The sequence below is a fragment of the Aythya marila genome (assembly GCF_965140915.1).
Source record: "Aythya marila genome assembly, chromosome: 15".
NCBI lineage: Eukaryota > Metazoa > Chordata > Aves > Anseriformes > Anatidae > Aythya > Aythya marila.
Genome location: NC_139056.1, coordinates 12,001,970 through 12,023,000, shown reverse-complemented (window position 1 = coordinate 12,023,000; position 21,031 = coordinate 12,001,970). Strand labels below are relative to the sequence as shown.

The 21,031-nt window shown below is 46.5% G+C and overlaps 2 protein-coding genes across 5 annotated transcripts in view; both read left to right on the top strand.

The window, feature by feature from the left end:
• The first annotated feature begins 10,868 nt into the window (after positions 1-10,868).
• On the top strand, positions 10,869-13,855 carry ZFAND2A (zinc finger AN1-type containing 2A). Of its 3 annotated transcripts, none has more exons than XR_014318570.1 (7): positions 10,869-10,969; positions 11,452-11,546; positions 12,175-12,306; positions 12,510-12,661; positions 13,056-13,090; positions 13,191-13,280; positions 13,704-13,855. XR_014318570.1 is itself a non-coding variant. In XM_082772871.1 (6 exons), exons 1-6 carry the CDS (start codon positions 10,915-10,917, stop codon positions 13,711-13,713), a joined length of 534 nt encoding a protein of 177 aa, XP_082628997.1. In that variant the 5' UTR covers positions 10,869-10,914; the 3' UTR covers positions 13,714-13,855. The 3 variants fall into 3 exon arrangements, 1 of the variants encoding a protein (XP_082628997.1); XR_014318571.1 differs by having other exon boundaries at positions 13,170-13,280; XM_082772871.1 differs by lacking the exon at positions 13,056-13,090.
• Positions 13,856-16,540: 2,685 nt separating this feature from the next.
• Positions 16,541-21,031, top strand: part of CHLSN (cholesin) — a 128,384-nt gene continuing 123,893 nt past the window's right edge. The window contains exons 1-2 of one of the 2 annotated variants that reach the window (XM_082772048.1): positions 16,541-16,554; positions 17,078-17,207. In XM_082772048.1, coding sequence (XP_082628174.1) covers positions 17,079-17,207 — 129 coding nt within the window. In that variant the 5' untranslated portion in view covers positions 16,541-16,554; position 17,078. Of the gene's footprint in view, positions 16,555-16,660; positions 16,850-17,077; positions 17,208-21,031 lie in introns of those variants that run through there. The other variant, XM_082772047.1, reaches the window with a different exon arrangement.

Here is a 21,031-nt window from a genome sequence, read left to right as displayed (position 1 = left end):
CTAGAGGAGTCAATAACCCTAGTACATTTTTACCCAGTTGCTAGCCCCTTGGGTTTAAAAAGAAACTTTACTCCCACGAGTAGAGATAGTTCACAATTAATGGTTTTGTAACTTCTCCTTAAATATATCACAAGCTACAAACCGGGGATACAGTTTGGGAGTAAACATTGTCATGCCGGAGCTGTCACCTGTGAGTAATCACAGACCTAATTGAAGCTGGCCAGCGTATTAAATAAACATTCAGCGTAAACGAGGGAGAAAAGAAATATCCTGTAGTTTGGTAATGGCTGAAATGATGGAAACCAGCACCTAAGCTGGGGATGAGGCTGGAGCAGCAGCAGAGCTGGGTTTCCCTGGAGCAGCTGGCAGCAGCGTGCTGCAGAGCAGCAAACATCGTGAGCCAGAGGGCATCGGCCACCGGCCTTTTTGGGGACAGTGAGGAGAGAGCCTCCCTGGGGAGGAGTGCTGGCCACGGAGGGGCTGGATTTGGGGGTAAGGAGGTTGCAGGCTCAAGGAGCCTGCCCTTGGTTCATCCAGGGAAACTGGCTTCCCACGGCTAATAGCCGGGCTAACATTTGCAAAATGTCCTGCTAGCAGAAATCGTTCTCCCAGCATCAACTACTGCCTAATCGCCCCACCAAAACGGGCAGCGATACAATCTCCTGCAGTGTTTCTTGTGTTCCTTGGGGAACCACCTAATCCTCCATGTTGTCTGCCAGCTTCTACTTGTCCTTGGGAATTTCACGTGCAGAAAAGGCTGCAGCTTTCCAGAGGCAGCTCTGAGAGCAAGGCTGCTGGTGGCTCCCGCAGCTCACTGCAGTGCCACGGCCAGCACCAAGCCTCGTGGACATCCGAGGCTGTGCTCCAGGGTGTAGAAGGCAGAATAAACATCTTTTTTTTTGCCTCAGAAAATCTCCAGGCTGGATCACAGCACCCCACCCCTCCTCATCCTCTCACCAGATGTTGCACGGACGTGTGCGAGCGGTGCTGCCTCGCTGGGAGGTGCTGAGAAGAGGGTGATGCGCCAGGGTGACATGCTCAATTTCCCTCCAAGATGGTGCAGCCACAAGAACATTTCTCCTGCTGATGGCGTCCATGTGTCTCTCCTTTCTCACTGGAGCTCTGTTACACGCCAGGACGTGGTGTGAGCGTGTGTGCACCTTCTGTTCCCTGAGCCGTCCCTGCCTTTCTGGGGAGGACGAGGTGCCTGCCCTGCCGTGGTTAGTTTAAGAAAAACACTCTGCCAGTGATCAGCGCCTGTATGAAGTAGATGTATGGTTTCAATTCTGTCCTTGAGCCATGGATCATTTAATGTTGTCAACACATATACATCCTTCTCAAACATCCCACTGAGAATTTCTAGGGACTGTAGACAGCTTAAAGCTAGCGTTACAGCAGCAGCTTCATATTTGCTTTCATATCTACGTGCATTTTTTAATACTAAAGCTTGCATAATTGCTGCTGAATTTCTAAGCAACTTCTTCAAAGGGACGGAGGCACGGCAGCGGCAGGAGCACTGGCAGAGCAGGGACAGGGCTGGGGCCTGTTGGTGGCTCGTGGCTGGCAGCAGGAGGAGCTGAGCATGTTGGAGGAGCCCCAAAGAAAGGCCAGGTCAAGACCCCCCACCTCGATTGAGCATGTTATCTTCCTGACCACGGGTGGCTGGGATTTAGTGCTGCCTACCTGCATTAACAGCATTTTAGCTGTGCATGTATCTCACCAGGGAAGTTTGCACAGTGGGAATAGGGCACTACTGGGCACCAGGGTCTGGATGTGCCCAGCAGCACAGCGAGATGCCACATGCAGCAGAGGTGACCTGGCGGGTGAAGGGTTACTGGCTGCTGCCTACTGTAGGGCTGATGGGGCAGGGTTATAAAAAGGGAGATGAAGTGGTTCCTCAGAGGGGTCTCTGATCTTTCCCTGATGGTTGGGACAGAGTTACAGCTGGATGAGGGGTTACTGGCTTCTGCTTTTGGGTTCTGTGGGGGAACAAACCCAGCAGGACAGGACAGAGCAGGGGTATTTCACCAGGGAAGGCTGCAGGCTTTCCCTGGTCTCTGCTGATGGAGCTGTGGGAGGTGTGCTGCTGCTCCACAGTCATGCCCCAAGCTCTGGTTGTGATGCCCATCCCCACAGTGGTCAGTGTGCCCTGGGTAAGGAGCAGGGACCCCCCTGGGGAGCAAGTCACCCTCCTCTTCATCAGCTCCCAGCTGATCGTGGGTGTTGGGCAGAGAGGTGGACAGGAGGTGGTGATGGTGGTGATGTCTGCCGCTGGGCTGTGAGACCAGCAGGCTGAGGGTTTGCTGGAGAATCTGCAGCAGATGCTGGCTCCCTAGAGGTGCTGGTGAAGCCAGGTACCCAAAGCCTTCTTGTGCCTTTGGGAACATGGAGGAGCTGAGGGTGATGATTGCTCCTGGGGGCTTTGCTGCAGGCGGGTGGGGGCAGCTCCACCTCTCCCCTAAGAAAGGGCAATTCTGGGGCTGACACCAACCCCAGGTGTCCCCCTGTACCGAGGGAGATGTCCCCTCTCCATCCTCTGGCTGTCGCAGCAGCATCACTTCTAGGGCACCTGGTCAGCCAAACTCCATTTGCTGTGTCTATGTATTTATTATGTTGGAGCCCAGCGTAATTACTTTACAGCTCTGAACATTAAATATCATTTGTCTTATTCCAGCAGGTCCAAATCTTTATGAATTGTATCTGACGCTTGCTCCCTTCAATTATCTGCCATCAGAAAAAGTTTACTGTTGTTGCAAAAATACCAATTTGCCAGAGGTTGCAATGCATTTACTCTCCACCTCTGTAATTTACAAACTTACATTTTATGATTAGAAAGAAAAATGGCTAATAGAAGAAATAGTCATGCAAAATCAATACTGAATAAGATGCTGCCACCTTTTGGCTTAACCTAATTCTACATCTGGGGCCAAATTCATCCCTGGTGTTGCTGAGTGAGGAGCTACCGCTGGTACTGAGGGATGGGGTGGGATGGGGAGATGCAGAAGGATCGAGGGCTCCCTCTGACCATGGATGGGGCAGGTGGAGCTGGTGCTGGGGGATTTGCAGGCTCTAGAGCAAGGAAATTTCCCATGGCTGTGCTTCTGCAAGTGAAGTTCCCTTCTTGCATGTGCAGAGCCAGAGTAGAGGTTCCTAGGAGGATTTGCTCTCCTTTTGACCTCCTGGGAGGCTGCTCCTGGAGCTGGATCCTGGGTACAGGGACAGGCACTGGGGCTGGTGAGACTCAGCATGTGGCTGAGGGTGTCAAACCCAGCTTTGAACCTGGTAGATGCTTCATCTGAGCTTGTAGGCAGCCTGCACACCACCGGTCTCCAGTACACGTACACAGCAGGCAACGCAGTGGGACTCAAACACTGTCAGTCTTGGTAGCTATTGGATGTGCTTCTTCTTCAGTTCCAGCTCACTGCAATGGGCTGCGGAGCCCAAATACCAGTGTGCTTATAAATAAATAAATAAATAAAACTAAAATCCTACCCCCCAAAATATTTTTATTTCTGTGGTTCTGTAGTAAGGACACTCCGAAGCGCTGAGTCTCCTGGCAGAGTGATTGCAGCACTGCTCTGTCTCCTTGCCCAATGACACAGGGCTTTTCAGCTGAATACCAGTAAGCATGTGATCAAAAGCCCTCAGGATTTTGTGGCTGTGGGATTTCTAGCCAAACTCGCTATTTTTCTCATATCTTGCCCCTTTGTTTCCCAAGTCCGGGGCAGAGTCTGAGTTCTGTAATTGCCACCTGGATTTGCTTTGCTGTCTTCCCTAGGAACTTGTTTGAATAAATTGAATTGGCAAATGTATTGTTCAGCTGCAAAGCGTTGTGTGGGGAATAATGTCAGTATTACCAGTCCATTACGGCGCTAGGTGCACTGTCAGGGACAGCAGACCCATCCAGCGGAGCTCACTTCAAGCAGCTCCCTCCATTTCCTTTCCAGCCACAAGTGCACGGTTTTTGGTCTGTTGCTCAATGCTCTACAGCAAGAGCAGAAGGAATCTGCAGCTTCCTAGGCATGTGCAGAAACTTTCCTCCGTTGGGGAATTTTCTGCTAATAGGTTTCTATTGCTTGTTTTCTATTTTCTTTGCCAGGCAGGGCTGGGGTGCAGCAATCACCTTGTTTTCCATGGAGCACCCAAGCAGTCAGTGCCCATGACCACAGTGTGAGCCCACTGAAGCCAACAGGACATCTGTGTCAGTAGAGCTCAGGGCAGTGTGGGCAAGTGTGGACCTTGTTCAGGTCCTGGGGCTCTGCTCCCTGAGTAGAATTGGGCATTCAGGGCTTTGCTGATGGACCCCAAGGACTGGGTCAGGCTGTGGAAACTTGGCAATCAGGATCCTAATCAAGGTGTTAATTGGGTGCTGGGCAAGGGCTTTGGGTTGGGGATGTCACCTGCTGCATCTTGTGCCTGCACTGTGGGGTTCAGGCATGGTTCTCCTTGAGGTCCCTTCTGCTATTACAGTCTGGATTTGTTTTAGTGCTGCTGTTGAAGGGTCCAAACTCCAAATGACAGACTGTAGAACAAGCACTTTACTAAGAAGCTTTTTGGCAAAATTCTTTGCTCTGTTCCAGTGTGTGTCTGAGGGGCCAGCCCTGGCTGAGGGAGAGGTGAGAGCCTGAAACCAGGACTGCCAGGGTGCACCCCAAAACAGATCAGAGACTTACAGTGGGAACCTTGCTCAGAAAAAACTACTCAGTTATTCCTTCCTCTAGGATGCACATAAGCTCACAAAATGGAGAGCTCAATGTGCCAAGTCAAGAAATGTTAATTTCCCCAGAGGTCTGGGTGCATGCTTTGTGTGGTCAGACTCTCCCTACCCTGAAACAACTGAGATCCACAGGAGAAATGAGCTCCCCTGCGAGGGGAGTCCCTGGAGGGCTGGTGCAGAGCCAGCACAGGCACAGCCACCACCGTGACACCGCTGTCCCTCCCAGTGCCAACAGCCAACTGTGATGGCAGGGACTGGAGCCCAGGAGAGCTGTAACCAGCAGGAGATGGCACCGTAGCCCTGCAGACGTTGTCCCCTTGGCTGCAGGGTGGCCAAGCTCCTGTGGGAGATGCTGAGGCTCTCACAGATGAGTGCTGCTGCAGGGAGGATGCTCCATGGGGCAGGGTGGTGGCACTACCGCCTCCATCAGCTGCATCTTATGGGACTGTCCGGTTATTTGGGGAAAAAAATGAAAAGGAAAAAAGCTCAGTGGGGGGATTTCAACCTGACAAAGCCCAACCACGTTAGTGAGGTCTTGAAGAAGCCTCTTGGCTGCAGGAGTGACCCTACCACGCAGGTTAGCAGTGACATGGTGCCACCTCGTGGCACGCGGCTCCCAGTGTCACACAGCCGTGTCCCTGCCGTGGGGGGACACCTTTCCGAGGGGAGCATCACCCTGTGGGTGCTGCACCTCCTGCTCTGTGCTGCTGGGACCTGGCCACACCGTGGGGACAGCCACCATAGGATGGTGGTGGGGACTGATGGGCGAGGGAGCACGATGGAAAACGAGGGAAATAGCTAAAACCTGTCCTAACCCCTAATCTGGGTATTGGATGCAAGGAAAAGTATGACCCAAAGTGTGTCAGTTTTCAGTGAAATGCTAATCAAAACCAGCAGGGCTTTGACTAGGCAGGATTTGACTAGGCGTGTCAGAACCCAGGGTCACTGAGACCGCTGGCTGGCTTTCTGCTAGGTCTCTGCAGCTGATTTCATATGGTATGTTTAATCTGTGACCAGAAATCACCCGAAAGTGGACTATTTTTCCATTGCTGTTAGAAAGTTGCTTTATTCTGCTGTTTTTTTTTGGTCCTCCTATATTGTACACAGCGATGCTAAAGAAGGAGAAAATCTTCTTTCCTCTCTGCCTGCATGCTCCAAAAGGTTGGATATGTAACAGGTGTCAGGGAGGTGGTGGGAGGTAGGGTATGGTGGGTTTTACCTCTAAAACATCAAATCTGCTCCGCCTGGCAGGCCTGAGGTTTCCCCTGGAGGGCTGAGAGCACGGGATTAGGAGCGCTTGTTCTCTTTAATTGAAGAAGTTCAGCCTACAAAGCAAAGCTTACTTTCAGTATAACCCAAGGAGAGAATTTAACATTCCCCTACAGGTACATACTGCTGAAAATTACCCAGCAGACAAGGCCCTTTCCAGTTTGCTTTGTCATTTAGGAAAGGAGTTTAAACAAGAGACTCTTCTACGGAAGAAACGAGCTCATGCTGATACAACGATATCTGTGTAAATCTGGTGCTTTTCTGTGGAGATGAGCCTTTAGGCACTTAGCAGTGATTTGCCAAGGAGCCTAAGGCCTGATACATACCCAAAACACAATGAGATTTAGGTGCCTAAATGTGTTACACTGCTAGGAAAATCCCAGTCTTTGAAGTTTGAGGAGGCACTAACAAAAACGGGCTAAAAAGTAAAATAAATCTGGCTAATACTACCCTGAAAGCTATGGATGCTCTGAGTTTTACACCTAAAAGACAGCAGCAGGAGGTGGCCACCACTGGCAATTAGGAGGTTCCACCAGCATGAGGGTTCAGATCTCCATCCTGACCTCTTCTGCCCCTCCAGAAACTGCAGCCTGGCCCATCTGAACCATTTCTGGCCCCTCTTCTGCTTGCTCATGCCAGCGGGTGTTTGCTTTCACGGGAATTGTCCAGGCCACTTGTCTGAAGACATCTTATGAAGTGAGACCGTATGAAGGAAACAGTTAAATGACTGTTGTTGTTGCTGAGAAGGATCTTAGGACATTAAAAGTTGGAGAAGTCATCTTCATTATTTCTCTTTAAAGTTACTTATGAATTGAGAACAGCTCTGCTCATATTTCTCTTTTATTTGCTGTCTCCCCAGGCTAAAGTGTTGTCTATTTATCTTACAGATTAGGTTACTTTTTATGGGGTTCCTGCTATTATATTTCACCTCTAACTTTGTTAGTTTGTGTTTGATATTAAATTATGTTGAATAAAATGTGCAGCTCAAGGACATTTTTCAGCTTCATCCTGAAATGAGGTTCTTAATCCTGCTTCTGGGTCTGCCCCTGTAGCCCAGCCTATGGGGACAGTTTGGGGTCTGTAGGACGGGCAGCAGAGAAGTGTTTGTATAAGTGATGGCCTTTGAAGGTGGAGCTGCAGGAGACGTGCCTGTGAAAGCAGTTGGTTCATATACGGTGATTTTGGAGACAACTCTTTAGAAATGGGTTCTAATAATATTGGCATCATCACAAGATAAGATCCAGGACTAGTTAAATCACAGCCTCGCAACTCAGTGCTCCTTTGGGGATTAGAAGAAGTCGCTGAGCTGTCACTCCAAAGCTGATCATGGGCTCGTTTAACTATGTCATCCCATAAGACAGCCCTTTCAATTATGTCAACCTGTCTGCTCTCCCTAGACTCTAATTTTAGAGCAGCAGTAGCTAATATTCTTGGAAAACTGATCCGCCTCCACAGATCTCTCCTCTCTGTCTGCTGCTGTTAACGGAGTATCCTGTGGGGAGATGGGCCTGCTTTACTTCCCCTTCTGTAATAAACCTAATAAAAATAGGTACCATTAGGTTCCTTTGTGTGTGGTCTCTTTAAGACACTTATCTGAGCTATGTAATGGAGATGTCACGTCTCCTCCACAGAGGGATCTGGCAGCACCGCGGGGTCACTGCAATAAAAATAAAATTCAGTTTTAAAAGCCTGGTATGAAATTATGAGCCAAAAACCAGGATGATGGGATGGGAGTTCAGAGACCTGGAAGAGGGAAATGTGAGCTGGAGCCACCTGGATGTTAATGGAGTCACCAGGCTGCTCCCGGCTTGCTCGGGAGGACTGTGGGTGACAAGGTGGCCCTGGGGACACCAGGGACAGGGGACTTGTGTGTGTGTGCTGGATGGTGTTGGGAGGAATTTGAGCACACAACGGAGAAAGGAGGTGGGTGGGCTCAGGATGTTTTAGCCCTGGGCATCTCAGGCTCATCTTAATGCAGCTTGGTGGGAAGGGGATGTACATTGCCCCAGAGATATGATGGAACCCACCAGGACTCCAGCTCTCCCTCCATGCTGAAGATTATACTATATATATGTAATTACTGTTAGGCACATTACACATTACATACATTACATTACACACATTGCATTAGCCACATTATAGGGACTGCCACAACAGGGGTGACAGGGAAGGTTTTTGAAGACCTCCTCTCTCTCCTCTGGGCACTGTGGTGCTCCTTCAGCCGGGTTAAACCTCCCTTGGCTGTTGTTCCTCCACACTTGGCCTCCAGTAGGCCTGTAGGACAGTGCTGGGCAGGTCTGAGGCTGCCAGAGGGTTTTCCTTCTTCTGCAGAGCATTCCTGGCCTTCTCTGAAATGGAGCCTTGGGGGCCCTGTTTGAAGGAGCTGACATGCAGAAAGCTGAAGAGCGCGAGCCTCTTCCAAGGTGTTTTATTCCCCCTTTAGGCTGCAGTGTGTGTCTGAAGGCAAACCACACACTGAAAAGGAGTAGAAGGGATGGAGGGAAAAAGAGGGAGAGTGTGCAGAGCCAAGGTGACCCCATCCACCCCACCAAGTGTCATCGCAGCAGCAGTGAAGGCCAGGCCTTCCCTTTGGGGATCAGGCTGTATAAAATCCACACGCCGTGCAACAACACCTCCTCCCCAATGACCAGCAAGTTAGTTACACGTAGTGCTCCTTTCACAAATCCACGTTGGCTGCCCATAATCAAATTCTGCTTCTCAAGCAATTTCCCTCGTTAATTCTCCCCGAAGCACTTACAACCAAGCTATCGCCGTGTCGCTGAGCCGGCCAGCCTCTACCCACACGCTGCTCTGTGTGATCCCTTCCTGAGTAGTGCGGCCTTGGGCACGTTCCTCCTGTTCTCAGCAGCCTAACCTTCACGAGCAAACTTCTAAAAATATCACTAAAAACCTCAGCTAATTTTTAATCCTCGTTTCCATTAAGATGGCTGCCTGTGCTGTATGGGTTTCTGGACTTGGGATTTGCAGTCTTCCTTAGGAGTAACTAATCTGTGCAGAGCTGTTTCTGTTGTTATCCGTACGGACTCCTCCTTCCCCACCACAAAATGTGATCCCTTCAGCAGCGGTTCCCCCAGCTGCAGAGCACCGTGAGCCCACCAGCAGCACAGACACCTTCCTCTTCCTCCTGCCTAGCTCACCCCGCTGCTTTAGGAGATTACTGGGGTCACAGTCCTCTTAGGAACTGGACAGGTGCTTTGTATGGGAAAAAACAGACTGACCTCAGTAGGGCATGTGATTTTCTTTGTGCTTCCCAAGTTCTGGAATATTCTATAACAGTGTAACGGTGCTGATGTATAAAAGTTTAGTGGAGCAAAGGGCTTGAAGTTCCTTGCATGGCTGGACTTCCCGTTGTTGTTTGTATTTGGATATTTTTTCAAGTGCTGTTTACCTAGATGGGGTGTGGAGAGAAGAAACTACATAAAGTCAAGGACAGCACTGCCGATGGCCAGGGAAACTTTTAAAATGGAAAGTTGGAAGATGTGTTTTTGTCATGAGATCAGTGAGGTAGGACAGCCTTCTGACGGGAATAACGAGCTAACACTAGGTTTGGTTTGTTCCTGAAGGGAATTACATGAAGTAGTCAAGTGTTCAAGGGATGCTTGAGTTTAATGACTTGAGGTCTCCTCCTGTCAGGCTCCCACATCTGTGCTCCTGTAGCCATGCCAGGCACAGGGACAGGACTCAGCCCCTTGCTCCAGCACTGCCACCTGAGCCACAACCTCTCCACAAACCCCACATGTCATGGCAATGTGGAGGACGGATGAGTGGCACACCCTGTTCCTGGGCTCTGACAGCACATTTTGGCTGTTTCAATCCATCACCACACACCTTCCTAGAGCCCCTCATCCATCTCCCAGCTCCACTCCACATCTGAGCCGTGTATACGCGACAGCCACGTGTTCTCTGGGGAGAGCAGAGACGGGACAACATGCCGTCATTTCTCAACCTGGTCACGAGTGTCATTAAGTCAATAGTCCCTCCTCCGCTGATGAGGTAAACATTATTACACACAGCCAATGGGTAGGGGAAAGGTCAGCATTTCTAAACCACACCTCGGTCTCCCACTGCCTGCCAGATCAGCTTTCCTTGAAGTGAGGTGACCGTTTTGGAGCAGAGACCAGCTGAGGCACTTGTTATCAGCTGACTCATGCAAACCCCTGCTGCAGCCAATGCTCGTCCACCCAAACCAGTTGGTGTGTGCTGAAATCCTACAGCAGGGTCCTGAGCATCAGCCTGCTGGGACAAAATCACCCCTTCCCCTTGCCAGCACTGAACCCAACCCCAACCCCAGCCCCAACCCCAGCCCCAGCCCCAATCTCAATCTCAATCCCAAACCCAACCCTCACCCCTATCCCCATCCCCAATGCCCATCCCTATCCCCTGTCCCAATCACAACCCTCATCCCCATCCCTATCCCCAATCTCCATCCCTAATCCCTGTCCCTATCCCAAATCCCCATCCCCAATCTCTATTGCCAATGCCCATCCCTAATCCCCATCCCAACTCTCATCCCTCTCCCCAATCCTAATCTCTAATCCCCTTCCCTATCCCTAATCCCTATCTCAATCCCAACTCTTATCCCTATCCCTATCCCTATCCCCAATCTCAATCTCAATCTCAATCCCTATCCCTATCCCCAATCCCCAATCTCAATCTCAATCCCCAATCCCAGCCCCGCCCCATCACACCTCCCCATGGCTCAGCACAACCCCACCCCCGCCCTCCGATTGGCCGCCCGCCTAGCGCGCGCAGCAGCCGGCGCCGGCGGCCCGGGGATCCCATTGGCTCTCCCCTCCGTGACGTCATCGTCGGGGGCCGGGGCGGGCGGGAGCGTGACTCAGCAGCGGGCGGGGGCTGAGTCAGCAGGAGGGGATAAAGGCGGCGGGGCCGGCAGCGGGTGGGCGGCCATGGAGCTGCCGGGACTGGGGCGGCACTGCGCCGAGAGAGCCTGCAGGAGGCTGGGTGAGACACGGGGGGTTGGTCCGTATTGGGGTACGCTGGTTAGTGCCAGATATTAGGGCTTTAACACCTCCTAAATCCATCCCGTGGAAGAGTGATAGCTAAGGCTGTAGCATTTCGTGCTGGGGTGTTGTTGATAAGCCTAAGGAGCTTTTGTGTTTGAAGGGAAAAGTCTTTTGAGACAGGATTTTGGTTTTGTTCTTCAACCCCAAGCTTCTGGCTAATGCCTTTTGAAAAGTTTGTGTTTTAGGAGCTCCTGGGGTACTGATGGTTTGTGTTAGCCTAGCATGGGGGGGGAAAGTTTTCAATCTTAACTTTTGTCTTTGTGCTTATGAAAAATAGCATGCTCTTCCTAGAGTTACCTGGGTTGTGACTATACCAAAATGATGATTTGCTTTAGGATTTATTTGTCTTCAGTAAGCGTGCTGTAAAGCTGTTAGCTCTGCTGTATACAAATCTGTTTTCTCTTTTCATTCCTTACCCAGACTTCCTTCCTCTGAAATGTGATGCGTGTGGGGAAGTCTTCTGCAAAGACCATATCCGTTACGATGACCACAAGTGTGGCTCTGCCTACAAAAAAGTAAGTTCCTGTACATGAGTCAGTAATTGACACTGCAGAATTGCTAAGTCATGCAGCAAGGCTGCTCTGAAACTTGACCTGTGGTTTCAATAAAAACAGGTGGGAGAACCACAAGATAAGCTACTGATAGAGCTGAACTTCAGCTGCAATGGGACAACACTTCTGAGTTTACTACTGCTGGATTCTAGTCTCTTTCACTTATTCTGCCCCTTTCTAAAGAGAGGTGCCTTATGCTTTAGCGTAGTGGGGCCCAGAACTTTCTACAGCCCATATTCTTTTGAGCTGCAAGGCAGGATAACTGCAGGATAAATAGGAAAAGTGGGGCTGAATGTTAATCTCTAGCTCATACTTGGGCTGTGTAGTGTTCATGACTACACTTTCAGGAAGCCTAGAATCGCATCTAAAGTGAATTTATTGTATATGTTGGTACACACTTACTTGGCATAGCACTTCTGGCTTTTTGGTTACAAATCTGCAGTTACCTTCTGGAAGGACATCTTTAAGAGCATTAGTAAATGAGTGGAACATAAAGCACTTATAAATATACCACCATTAGGCATGGTTAAGAAAAGGAGAAGGACAGAACAATAATCGGGTCAGACTTCTAATCTGTGTGGTGCGTTCTTAGAATGTGCAGGTTCCGGTGTGTCCACTCTGTAACGCACCCATTCCAGTACAGAAGGGGGAAATACCAGATGTTGTGGTTGGAGCCCACATGGATAAGGACTGCAAATACAATCCGGCACAGCAAAAGGAGAAGGTGAGAAAACTTGTTGAAATCTAAGCTACTTGCCTAATTCTTGTGAAGCTTGGTTTTCTGACAGCACAATGTGTAGAAGCTTATTCTGTTTCTTTTTTTGTTCTAAGAGCACTTGAGCATTCATGCTTCAGCCTGGTTGCTACTTGGAAGCTGATCTCAGAAAGCAACCAACTATTGCTAATGTAGTTTTCTCTGTTATCTAGATCTTCACAAACAAATGCTTAAAGCCAGGATGCAAAAGAAAAGAGATGATGAAGGTAGTTTGTGAACAGTGCAATGGGAACTTCTGCATAAAGCATCGGCATCCTCTGGACCATGACTGTAAAGGGAGCAGCCACCCCATCTCCAAGGCTGGGTAAGCTGTAGCTGTGGTACTTTGAGATTAAGCTGAAGCTTCAGGGCTTGGTGGGAAGCTCAGACAAATAAGAAATTCTGTAGACTACTGGTCACTTCAATAAAAAAGTTCCTGAACCTTGTACCTAACTTCTGAAAGCCTGAGCCAAGGGGGGGAAAAAAGCTTCTTGTCAAATGCTTTCCTAAAATTCTTCCCACCTTACCTAACTTGATAGTATGCTCTTTGAAAATAATAATAAAAAAAAAAGCCCCGAGAACAGGTGCTTGCCAACCCAAGTACCTTCTAATGTCTTGATCTAAATACTAGAACCCTACTTAGAGCCTTGAATTAACCAAGAATAAACTGCGGCAAGGTATTGATTTTAAGCTTAACTTTAATAAAACATCTCTTGCAGGCAGACATACCTTCCTTGCTCTGTGCAGTAGGAATGTAAGACTTGTGCCAGATGTGGATAATTAAACTGGATGGAAGAGTGAGACTACTGGAAGCATGCTTAAGTGGTGCTTAGCCTGGTTATATTTCTTTGTAGGTATGCAGCTCTGATGAGAGCATCTCAAACTGCCTTCAAGTCAACAGAAGCAATTGCAGTGCCATCTAATGGGAACCGTCAGCACAACAGGTATAAGCTGTGGAACAAGATGAGATGGTTTAAAATAGTCTTATGTCAACACAGCATGGTAGTGCTGCTGTCATACATCTAACTGCTCTAGGCTTTGTAGTTGACCTTTGATCAGTGTTGGGAATATAGCAGAGAGCTTTCTGACAGCACAAGCGAATCTTTATTTCTCCGCACTGTGAGGATTAAAATGGCTATGTAGACACAAGCATTAGGGCATTAAGTTGTTTATTGTACCAGCAGGTTGGTCTCCCACCTGCCCAGAACGAGGCCTTTGGTCAAGTTTTGGAAGACTGGTGCTTCAGTGTAATGCTGAGAAAGCACAGCAAATCTGAATGACCCAAGTCCTTCCCAGCCATGGTTTATCTCCCTTTGACTGCAAGTTGTAATTGAATGACTCTTACAGTTTACTCTTCTGTCTTTCAGATGCAGATGATAGAAGCTCTTCACACTGGATCAAGCATCTGCCTACTTCAGTTGATCTTGTCTGAAGCTCTTTAAACTTTTTCTATGCAAGTAACTTATTTTTGTGTATAATCTCTTATGGATTTAATAAACTGTTACCCTTTCTAAGCCAACTTTTTGTTTCTATATTTAGAATAAGAGCTGTAATACAACCATAGAATTACTAAGATTGGAAAAGACCTTCAAGATTATCTGGTCCAACCATCACCCTACTATGAAAAATGCTTGGAGGAAACTGGGGGGTGGTTTTAGAAAACTAAAATTAGGGTGAAACAGTGCTTGTTTTACTTAGGTCGTGCAAGGCTAAACTGAGTCTCATAAGGTGAAAGACTGAAATACATGTTAATGTCATAGCTCTCAATTCTTTTGGAAATGATCTGGCACAATGCAGCATTGTGCTTGACGACAACATACCAATGTGAAGTCAGTTTTCTATGGTGTCTCTTGGTTTCTGAATGTTGTTGGAAGTACTGATTTATAAAGCCATACCCTGTCCTTCTAGGCCCTCCCTAAGCAATTCACTGTAGGGATAGTGCTCACAGAGGCATGCACAGCGTAATTCTTCATAATTTATTGCCCCCAAGGTAGAAATCTAGACTTGTATTGGTATTTTTCTCGCAGTTGGGGCAAAAAGGAAAACAAGCTATTAACTGTTCCTTGTCCCACATAATAAGGCCAAAATACAGCACTGTCAAAGGAGCCTACTCTTGCTCCTTTCCTGAAAGGCTTAAACAAAAACACATTTTTATGTCTATTGTCTTCACCAGCAATCTTACCTGAAGGCTCAGCTCTTTGAACTGCGTGAACATCCAGCTACTTAGTTTGGGGCCCAAAGTACTGTAGCTTGAGGAAATGGAAGCGTGCAGTTAATGAACAATGCTAATTCCCCAGCTGTGATCTAAGTAGACCTCTCATCCAACTAATTGTGAGAAAAATGCCAAAGCTTACTGATGATGTCAGGGGGCCAAGACCTCAATTTCATGTGTCATTGGAACCATTCCTCTGCATGCTGGGGCTCGTAGGCTGGAGTATTGGTTTAGGACTAATGGATGGGTAATTGCAGTCTATTGAATCACCTGCAGTTGAGTTCCCAACCCCATTTTCTTGAGGTGGGAGGAATAGCAGTTTGTGTAGCTGAGAATGCTGTGTTCTTTGACCTGCCTGGAAAAAATAATCTTTAATACTGCAAGAGATGTGAGCATGATTGCAGTTAACGCGTATGGTTTATACAACCTTGGGGCTTACTGCAATTGTGCAAATGGTGTGTGCTTCTCGTTTCTGTTTGAAGAGGCTTAATTCTTAGATTATGAATGCTCCCTGAAGAAATGCAGATTTATGGTCCCTTACAGGAATAACACAGATGGCCAGCATATTGACTTGTAGATCTTTTATCAGAAAGGGGGAAGATAATAAAATTTCTAGCAAATGCAGAACAACAAAAAAAAAGTGCACTACTCCCTATTGTCTAATGTGATTTTTTCTCATCCACTGCCATGTTTTTTGGAGAATGGTTAAAGCTATATGGAAGGTTATAGTTGGCCAAACTGAATGTCTAAAGCTGACAGGTACAAATTACCACTGCTAGTTCCATTTAACCTTGTTTTATGCAATCCTGTGGTCTAAATAGTGATCTAGCAATATTTGTAATACTGTGTTTAACCACAGGGTGTCACAATAGGATGTGTAATAAAACGATTGTTATTCTAGGCACTCTAAACAGAAAACATGCTTTCCCCATTCACATTGTAACAAAAGCCTAAATTATGGCTCTAATTTTAGATACCACCACCTAGTGATTATCTTGTGTGCTCTAATGCTGTAACTCATTCCTAAGACAGCACTAGTTATGGGACTTTTATAATTTTTCTGTATAGTATACAACTGGACATGTTTCCAAACTCTGCTTTGTACCCTGCTGTGGGAAGAGTTTGCAGGGGGAGCAGCAGCGGGTCCTGACAGCACTGTGATAGGTACCCCATAGTGTGGGGAGCAGGTAAGTGGAAGCAGCAATAGTTGTGACCCCAGTCTGGTCAGGAGAAAGAGGTACAAAGGTTTACCTCTTCATGTGGGTATGTGTAATATATTGAGCTATTGCTGCCACAACCAGCACCTTAGCTACTGGGGTCAAAGCAGTTGGAAGCTGAAAACCCTGCGTCAGGCTGTCACTTAAAAATGTTCTGGTGACTCATTTGTTTTCAGTAAATATTCCTGCCCTTAAATCACTGGGGAGATGTTTGTGCACAAGGTAAGTATTTATAGCAAATGGAAGCCGGTACATTTCCAGGAACCTGTGTGCTAGGCGATGTTTGTCACCCACCCACACCTCAGCGGCTCCCTGCCCTCAGAGCCCCACTGGGCTGCTCCAGCCGCACAACACTTATGATCTGCTGACTGAAGTGGGTGATACTGGTCCCTGGGGAGCCAAGAACCCCTGTGCTAGCCCACGAGTGGGTGGCAGCGCTGGGTTGTCTGGGGGACACCGGGGGTGGCCGGGGCGGGAGGGCTGCGCGGGGCCTGCAGGCCTCGGTGGGCCTCAGGTCCGGCGGCCATCACCCTGGCAACGGTCACCATGGCAACGGTGGGCGGGGCGAGCGCTGAGGCCCCGGCGCGCGGAGCTGACGTCACACAAAAAAAGCCGGCCGGGCCCGCCCTCAGCACGCTCCCTCCGAGCGGGCGCTCAACACCACACCTCGCCTTCCTATTGGTTAGTTAACGGATTGGCAGCTCCGAGCGCCAACCGGACGCGCCCGCTGCCTTTGCTACAGCCAATAGCAGGGAGGGGGCGGGCTGCGGCGGGGAGCGTGAGTGTGAGGTGCGTGAGCGGGCCGCGTGCACCCCGCTCGCGCGTGGCTGCTGAGGGGCGGCCGGGCCGGGGGGGGCTGAGGGGGATCCGTTGGTAGCCTTTGGGATCTTTGGGGATCCCTTGGGATCTCCACGCCCTCGTGCCGGTGTAAAAGGCAGAGTAACGGCCGCCGGCAGGCAGAGCCGGGGCCGCGTGGCCGTGCCGGCTTCGGGAGCGGGCGGCCCCGAGGCTGTGGGGTCCCGGGGGGAGCGCAGCCGGAGCGAGATCCTGAGGAGAACGGGGAAAGTCAGCCGGGCTGGTCCAGGTTCGGTGCTAGCAGTGTTTTCAGTCAGATGTACCTCTTCAGATGCTGTGGTTGTAGGGTAGCCTGTCAGTATATGCTTCTCTGGCATTTATAATAAATTAAAGTTATTTAAAATAAATAAAAGGATTCTAATTGCACTTCTGTAGTGGCATTTAAAATAATTAATTAAAATAAAAAGGGTTCTAATTGCACTTTGGCAGCTTCTAATTGCATAGCGTTCTGTTCCAGAATGGCAAAAAAGAACACGCAAAGCAAAGAAATGAAGGAGGAAAAAAGGAAAAAGCTAAAGCAGCGCACGGCCCCAAAGGGAGAGCTGGAGTCAGAAAGTGAGCCAAAGAAAATGAAACAGAGCCTGCAGGTAGGTCATCCCGGCTTCAGCTGTTTAATTCAATAAAACAGTTACCTGTGCCGCTACCTGTGGTGTTCAGCACCGACCCTGAACGTACCATGAGATTCCATGCAGTGATTCCTTGGATATGATTTACCTAGAGTGAAAATGAAAAGATAAACTCAGCCAAAATCTTGAGGTCTGTGTGATTTCTGAATGTGGTTGTAGCACTCAGAGTACACGGTCTCTGTTCTGAATGGTTCTGTGAAAGGCAGAGGCTGGGTGGGAGCATGTGAGTGAAAGGGAAACCAAATGCCTTTAAGCAACTGTCATATGGCAGTATAGGCGTAGCCTAAGTCTTCATGTGATTCTGAGGGGTTGGAAGCACATGAAAGATTTCATGGAAATCCCGTTGATTTTTGGTCAGAATGTGAAGTGGCCAGAAGGTGTCAGCAGTCTCTATATTACGGAATATTTGATAAAGTAGTAAGAATGAAATTAGTGATATTGAGATATCGTTTAAGTGGAAACTTAAAAGTAAAAGCCTTTTTTTCCCCTGAAGAAAACAATACAAAAGCAGGGCAGCTTACCTGTGGTTTTCTGAGTAAGTTAATGCAAAACATGGATCAAAGCATCAAGTGTTTGGATAATATAGAGAACTGGAGAATGAAAGGCAAAATTCCTTTTTCTTAGGAACTGTAAGAGTGACTTTAAGCCATGGTCCTAAAAGCATTCCTTGTTTACTGACCTAACATAAAATAAATGTAAAAGGTACGTATTACTCATTTATAGTGAGATGCATAGTTCAGTGAAGATTGTAACTAAGAAGCAGTACTTCTTATTTTACTGTTACACTTTATTGAAGTTTATTGGCAAGAATACTTTTTTTTTTTTTTTTTTTTTTTTCTGAGAGCTTTTGCATTCATGTATAAGTGTCTCTAGCTATTACATTTAGAGTTTGTGAGACAGTGTAAGAAAAGCAGACCTATTAGCAGTGGCTATTTGGAGTCTCTAAATTCTTGCTGTTTAGATCTCAGCAGAAAGGTGCTTAAATAAAGTCAGGGAAGAGTACATCTTTGTCTACATCAAAGCAAAAATGGAAATTCTTGTATTTATTGTATGTTCCCTTAGTACAAGGGAACGCTTATTTCCTTTGTTGGTTCTATATTATAGACTTAGATCCACAGAAATATAATTCAATTTGTGTGGAAATAATTTTCCAGGATAAAACAGTAAGAAATTGAAATGCCAAAATTAAAATTTTATTGCCCGTGACGTTCTGAAGCATTTTATGTACAAGTGGAAAAAAATCCTAAGAGGACTTCAAACCCCTGGCAAGCAGGGACTTTTTCGACCATCCGATTAATATCAACTGGTAAGGTCTTAGAAACCCCAAATTGGTGTTCCTTCATTATGCAGACTGTAGGACTGTGGAAGAAAGAGCAAATATTAAGTGGAAAGCAGGCTCCTTAATACTACTAGGGAACACCACTAGGCACAACAGCTCTTCTAACTATAAATGTTGGTGTCAGTGGGTGGCTTAAACATGTATCTGGTGTTAGTTTTAGGGAATACCATATAAGGTCTATGAGAAGCCATTTTTTGGCATCAGCTTTATAAACTGTGACTGTTGATAGTAGGAAAGTGTAAGTTAGTAGACCCCGTTTTTTGTTTGAAATGGCTGTAGGGGATGAAAAATGTTAAGCAGATTTTAAGCTATTTTACTTTAGGAATAGTTAACGAATGTCAGCTGTTTACTGGTTTATGATTATTACTCAGCATGTGTACCCTCAGCTTTGTGTGAAATAGTTAAGTCATAGTGGCATTGGGTTTTAAAATGCTTTTGATGATAGTGCAGTGTGGAAAATGTAGTGGGAAAAAAGGTAAAATTTCTTTACATATACGGGAAGACCAGAAGGAACTCTGAAGCTGCAGAGAAAAGCGCTCAGTTGGCTTGGATGGAGCAAAGATTCAGGCAACTGCTGAGCGTGCTTGTTCTGCAATCTAATTTTCTTTATATTTTTTTTTTTTTTACTTTAATCTGAAATTTTGATAGAGCTACAGAAATTCCTGAAGGATGACAACTGGTTTCTGATAAACTGTGGCTGACTTCTAATGCGCTGATTTAAAGCCGATTTTTTGGCCTTTAGGCACAAATGGGTAGGTTCCAGTTTCTGTTAGTCTCCTATGTGATGGAAATAAGTCAAAAGATAGTAGCATAGCACACTGCTTTTGGTGGCGGGGAGTTTTCTGTGGTTCCTTAAATCACTTTACTTCCCTGTGGTTTACTTTCTTCCTATTTTACTGCAGCACTTTCAGTCTCCAAAGTGGAAAACGTAAATCTCTAATTGATTTTGTTAGAGCTGCAGGCAGGCACGTTGAAATGTGTCTTAAGTGACTGAATTTAGTATACATTGATCATTCTTTTATGGAATTTATTTCAAAAATTCTCACCAGCCTAAGATTAAAGCGTTTTTCCTTGGAACAACTTGACCTTTCTGAGTAATCTTGATGTTTTATTGATTTTCATCTACTTGATTTCTATTGTTTACATTAAATAACAAAGAGCAATTCAAGTCCAATAAAAATGTTTTCATGAATGATCTTAGAACCACACAGCTCTAGTAAAGCCGAACGATACAAGTTTTTAAACTTAAATCAGCCTTGTGTTTTTATTTGACAGATCTCCCTAATGTTACTGCTTTATTTAGTTACTTGGCAATAAAACCCACGTTTTTAACATTGCTTTTTAAAATGCCTGGGCATTAGTTTTACTAGTTTTTTAATGATTTTGTAGTTTACTAACGTACTCACATGTCAAACCTTACTACAGTTGGAGATTATTCTTTTGAATTATCACATACTATAGGCATTAAAATAAGAGATTGAAAATGTGCTGTCTAGACTGGTGGTCTGAAGTTAAATACTGGCTTTTTAAGTAAGAACTTTCTGATGGACCTTGTCTGTGACGAATTAATTTTGTTTCAGTTCTCTGAAAAGAATATTTACAATATTGTTAACTGTCATGTTCAAATAACAAAAGCATTAGAAGTGCTTGTTTGCAATTACTCATGTCTTGCTTCTGTTTATGGATTTCTTCACCCTTCAAAGTTTCAGCTGCCTCAGTGCCACAAAAGCTTATCGAAACAGTGTACTGACACTTCCAACATTGTCGTCAAGGAACAACATGTTGTGGTTACTTTGTTCACAAAGGCTATTTGAGTTCTACTGAGAATGACCTTACTGTACCAAAGCATCTTTTAACCTCATAATTTAACAGTAGATCTTGTTTCTCCAGTGTTGTTTTCAGAGCTGCAAGCTTTCCACAGAACAGTAAAATTCTTCCAGAGTTGATCATCTATTAAGCAAGAGAGACTCGAATTTGCTAATCCATAGAAAACAATATTCATTTCCTCTTCCTTCCCAATTTAGTCTAGCAAACATTGTAACTTCAAGGAAAATTGAGTAAGAGCCAGTCAGTCTTTATAAATCAAATCCCATTGTTCATGGTTGACGGGTATTTTAGATAATGCTAATAGAGTATGAGTCTTTGCCTGTTTCTTGTTATCATCAGCATTGCAAATGGTTGGAGGAGGAGGAATCAACATTTTCCCCAGATGAAGGCAAAATCAGTGGGAAAGGAATTTAATTTTTGAGATTCCATACAGATAGTACAAACAATGGCAAATAAACAAGTAGCTCATAGTGTTTCTTTAATCAGAGGGCTAGTGTGCAGGTGCCCAAACAGTAAGCTGTATTTACTAGATGGGAAATGGCAAAATTACTAGGGAAAGTGTTTCTCTGTTCCTTTTGGGGATTATTATAAAGACAAATAAGGAGTTATTAAACTAGTA

Excerpts from the sequence above, each read along its gene's own strand:
- ZFAND2A (XM_082772871.1), top strand. The coding sequence starts at position 10,915 with ATGGAGCTGCCGGGACTGGGGCGGCACTGCGCCGAGAGAGCCTGCAGG. Across the intron at positions 10,970-11,451 it reads GAGAGCCTGCAGGAGGCTGG|ACTTCCTTCCTCTGAAATGT; the intron begins GTGAGACACGGG and ends TTCCTTACCCAG. Across the intron at positions 11,547-12,174 it reads GTGGCTCTGCCTACAAAAAA|AATGTGCAGGTTCCGGTGTG; the intron begins GTAAGTTCCTGT and ends GTGCGTTCTTAG.